Below are 3,705 nucleotides of genomic sequence, written 5' to 3'. Positions count from 1 at the left end.
AAATAGGCTAGACAAACCTCAGGTTCATCAGTTGTCCAGGGAAGTCCTTGAGCAATATGTATGCGCTTTCATCCTCAATAAGCATTTCCTGTACTTCTTTAATAAACTGTTGTTCTTTGGCCCTTCCTATTTGCTGTTAAAAAAGGATTCACAGATCATAATGTATATATCAATATAGGTCATTTTAACTACTGAATCTACTACTACCGACTTGCCCATTAACAAGCAGAACATTAGCCAAAGATTTTGTTGTTCACCTCTGGTCTCAGCTTGAAAGGATGCTGGCTAGTAACCTTGAGCTTTCTATTCCAGCTGCTCCTTAGCGATTCAGATGACTGCAAGACAGCATTCATTTCAGAGAATAGAAGTTAATGTATCCTCCTGTTCCGCCAGCTCCTGCGCTCTCCAACCGACATCCTGCTGTCCCAGCTCGATCTAAAAAAGAGCAACAACTTTCCATCGATTGATCGATATAATGTGTCAACAACAAATAAACACAACCATCTAAAAACAAATAAATACAACTCCTTCTCCTGACTGCTTGTCTGAACAAACTAACCTGTTGCTGTTGCCATCGGGTGAAGTACAACGCCTGCTCGGCTCTATGTCCGGGAAATCAGACGGAACCCCAAAGTTGCTCTCATCCTTCCAAGGCTGCAACCCCGGCAGTGCCCAGGTCTCCTCTCCGGCACGATCGGCATCAGAGGAAGCGTCGGAGATGGAGAGCAGGCTCTCGAAGGCATGGACCAGGTGCTTGATGTGGCCAGCCCCAAAATCTGGCACGCTATTCAATGCATTTGCCATCACTCTGCTCCTAATCGCCCTCACCTTGCTCCTACCCTCCAATTCTGCCACATCCGCCTCGCTTCTTCCGGGCGGCGCAGGCGTGCAGCGCTTCTTCCGGGCGGAGTTGGTGGTCGGAGTCTTCGACTTCGAGTTCGGGTCAGAGTTCTCACAGGCTTGGGAGACGCACGCGCGCAAGGCGGACTTGGACGGGATCTTCACCGCCGCCGTGGTCGATGACTTGGGCGGGGTCTCCGGCGGCGCCGGGGCCGGGAGCTTGGCCGGAGTCTTTGTTGTCACCCCGAGGACCGGTGAGGAGGAGGGCTGGGACGGCGGCGGCGGCTCGATGAGGAGGAGGAGGTCGGTGGCATAACGGTGCGAGTAAAATCAGAGGAGGAAAGCGCGAGCGCGAAGGAGACAGCGGCGGCGGCCGTTTATGCTCCATGGCGGCGGCGGTCTCCGGGGCGGCGGCGCGTGCAGGCGAGGAGCGCGGCGGTGACGGGTCGTCCATAGATCTTGGCCGGTGGAGGCTAAGGCGGCCTGGGCGAGCGGAGGTGATGCAGTGCGCGCAGGAGAAGGAGAGAGAGGGCGGGGGTGGCGGCGAGGTGAGGAGGTGTGAGGGACATCGGGCCCTTTTCCTCACGGAAGGAAGGGTTAGCGATTCTGTCTTTTTTTTTGCATGCATCGTGGTGTGAGGGGGACGGTGTACAAGCCTACCAGCTTACCACGGACGCAACTGTAAATTAAGAAATAGTAAAGATATTAACTGATTAAACACATAGAATGAACATATAACACGACGCATTTATTCCTCCATTATTACTTCATTACTCAAGCTATAGCTAGCTTGCTTGCTAGCCCACACGGGGGATCTGGGCGACGGTGTCGATGAAGATGCGAACGCGGTTGGGCCTCAAGTCCTCGGTCACCGGCGCGCCGACGGGCAGGACGATGATGTCTGCATCAGGCTTGTCCTTGAGGATCGCCTTCTTGGCCTCCTCGACGGACAGCCCGACCACCTCCGGCCACGACGTCTTCTTCCCGCCGCCGCAGGCCACACCGTCGACGGAGGAGAAGGAGCTCATCTCGTTCGATTGAAGTAATCGAATCAGCTGACCTTAATTAGTTACCCAGCGCCTGGTGTTGTGTAACGCATTGGTCGATGTAGCGAGGTATTTATAGAATGAGATTATGAGGAGGTAGGTTGGGTGATACTACCGTGTAGTACTACGTGTTCTTCGTCTTTCGTGGGTGCACATGCAATGAAGTTATAGTTAGTTTGGTCAAACAAGCAACATATATACTACTGTATACTTAATTCCACCGACGGGGATGATATAGTAAATTAATCAAGCAGCTGGAGAACGAGACGGGACTAGATCGAGCGAGGAGATAAGGTTTTCTTTTCCAGGGAGAGAGATTTCAATCGATCGGGCATCATAATATTATTTTCTCATGATATCACACTGTTACATAAAGAGCTAGACCAAGAGAGGAGTATCATGCAATGAGCAAATGAGAGCTCAACAGGCTCTACACTATACACGTACGAGTTTTGGTGTCATTTTGGTGGAAATGTGCGACTTGTCTTTTTTTTTTCCGGAGAGGATCACCGATCTATTAATAATCACCACCAGCAGTACAAAGAATTCCAAAAGTAAAAACATTTAATATAAATAGGTCTTTAAAAAAGAGCCACCGTCCTTGCCCCTCCATCACCAGAGCCAGGCAGAGTTTGCCAAAAGAGAGCTTATGGTAGTAAACGGTGAGGTAGTGGTCGTGCTAAGGCCTCGGAGAACCAGTGCCCCAGAGCAGCAACCATCACCAAATATAAGAACCATAAATCGATCAGAAGATGTAGACCTGAAACCACACGAACAAACACGAAAGCCGATCGAAACCCAAGGGATTCGCTGGAAACCTGAAAAGCCGGTCTGATCCCAAGGGATTTGCTGGACACATAGCTCCACGCGCCCTCCGCTGGCACTAGGCGCATTGCCGGAGCGAAGACAGGATGGGGAGGGCCTTATTCTGGTTGCAAAATGTCACTGCCGCCTCGCCATCTTGAAGTAGACACTAAAAGAACCTAAAACAAAAAAACGAGAGGTCCTTCCGACAGCGAACGGCCGGGGTCTGTCGCACTCCGTGGCCAAAGAAGCCATCGGAGGCTGGACAGACTGCCGGCGCGCCGGCGGAGGGAGAAGCCGTGCAGCAGCCGCCGCCGCCTAGGGATCAGATCGCGTGGGAGCCTGACCTAAGAGCCAAACCGTTTTTTGGTATTGTGCACCTTGTCTTGACATGATGCTCCGGAGTATTTTCATCTTATCGATACAACTTCACATGCGGAGTTCACCTAGATTTTGTTGATGCTTTGAGCAATCGGGTCGAGGCGCAAGACAATTCACAAGTTAATCTTCGGGGGTCCGCCGCTGACTATTCATGGCTTTGTGGCAGAACTGCTACATTGCTAAGTTGTACGGACACGGCAACACGCATGCGCAGCCATATAGTGATACGACGAATATACATACATATAAATATTTTAGAATGCGAATCTCCTATATCTAAATATTTTTCTGCCTCCTCTGCCATGCCATCGTTTTTCCCACCAGCGAGTTGTTCCCGCGATAGGTACCGTCGGACCCTTCGCAAGATGGGTTTCGCCAGCGGCCAGCCAACCTATGCAGCAGATAATCCCAGTAGATGGGCTTCGCCAGCGCCCGTAGTTGGGCCAAGTCCGCAGCCCACCTATGCAGGCATGAAAACAACGCCTCGATCCTGATCCTGATCGTTGCTTTGCCCCCTATCAATCTCCGCCGCTTCCTTTTTCTCTCCGTGTGCTATACACAGCCACAGCTCTCACGCCGTGTGGCAATTTGGTAAAGTGAAGAAAATGACCCCAAGACACGTGGGTAAATGTTA

At 51.4% G+C, this 3,705-nt stretch overlaps 1 protein-coding gene across 1 annotated transcript; it reads right to left on the bottom strand.

The window, feature by feature from the left end:
- Positions 1–1,545: 1,545 nt before the first annotated feature.
- LOC106866137 (subtilisin-chymotrypsin inhibitor-2A) lies at positions 1,546–1,959 on the bottom strand. Its single transcript, XM_014898886.2, has one exon. It carries the CDS (start codon positions 1,866–1,868, stop codon positions 1,638–1,640), a length of 231 nt encoding a protein of 76 aa, XP_014754372.1. The 5' UTR covers positions 1,869–1,959; the 3' UTR covers positions 1,546–1,637.
- Between the last annotated feature and the right edge of the window lie 1,746 nt (positions 1,960–3,705).

The sequence above is a fragment of the Brachypodium distachyon genome, chromosome 2, assembly GCF_000005505.3.
Source record: "Brachypodium distachyon strain Bd21 chromosome 2, Brachypodium_distachyon_v3.0, whole genome shotgun sequence".
In the NCBI taxonomy this organism is placed as follows: domain Eukaryota; kingdom Viridiplantae; phylum Streptophyta; class Magnoliopsida; order Poales; family Poaceae; genus Brachypodium; species Brachypodium distachyon.
The sequence above is the reverse complement of the archived record's forward strand: the minus strand, read 5'-3'. Positions and strand labels throughout refer to the sequence as shown.

Bases quoted from the DNA above. Each gene is read 5' to 3' on its own strand.
- LOC106866137 (XM_014898886.2), bottom strand. From the start codon at position 1,868: ATGAGCTCCTTCTCCTCCGTCGACGGTGTGGCCTGCGGCGGCGGGAAG.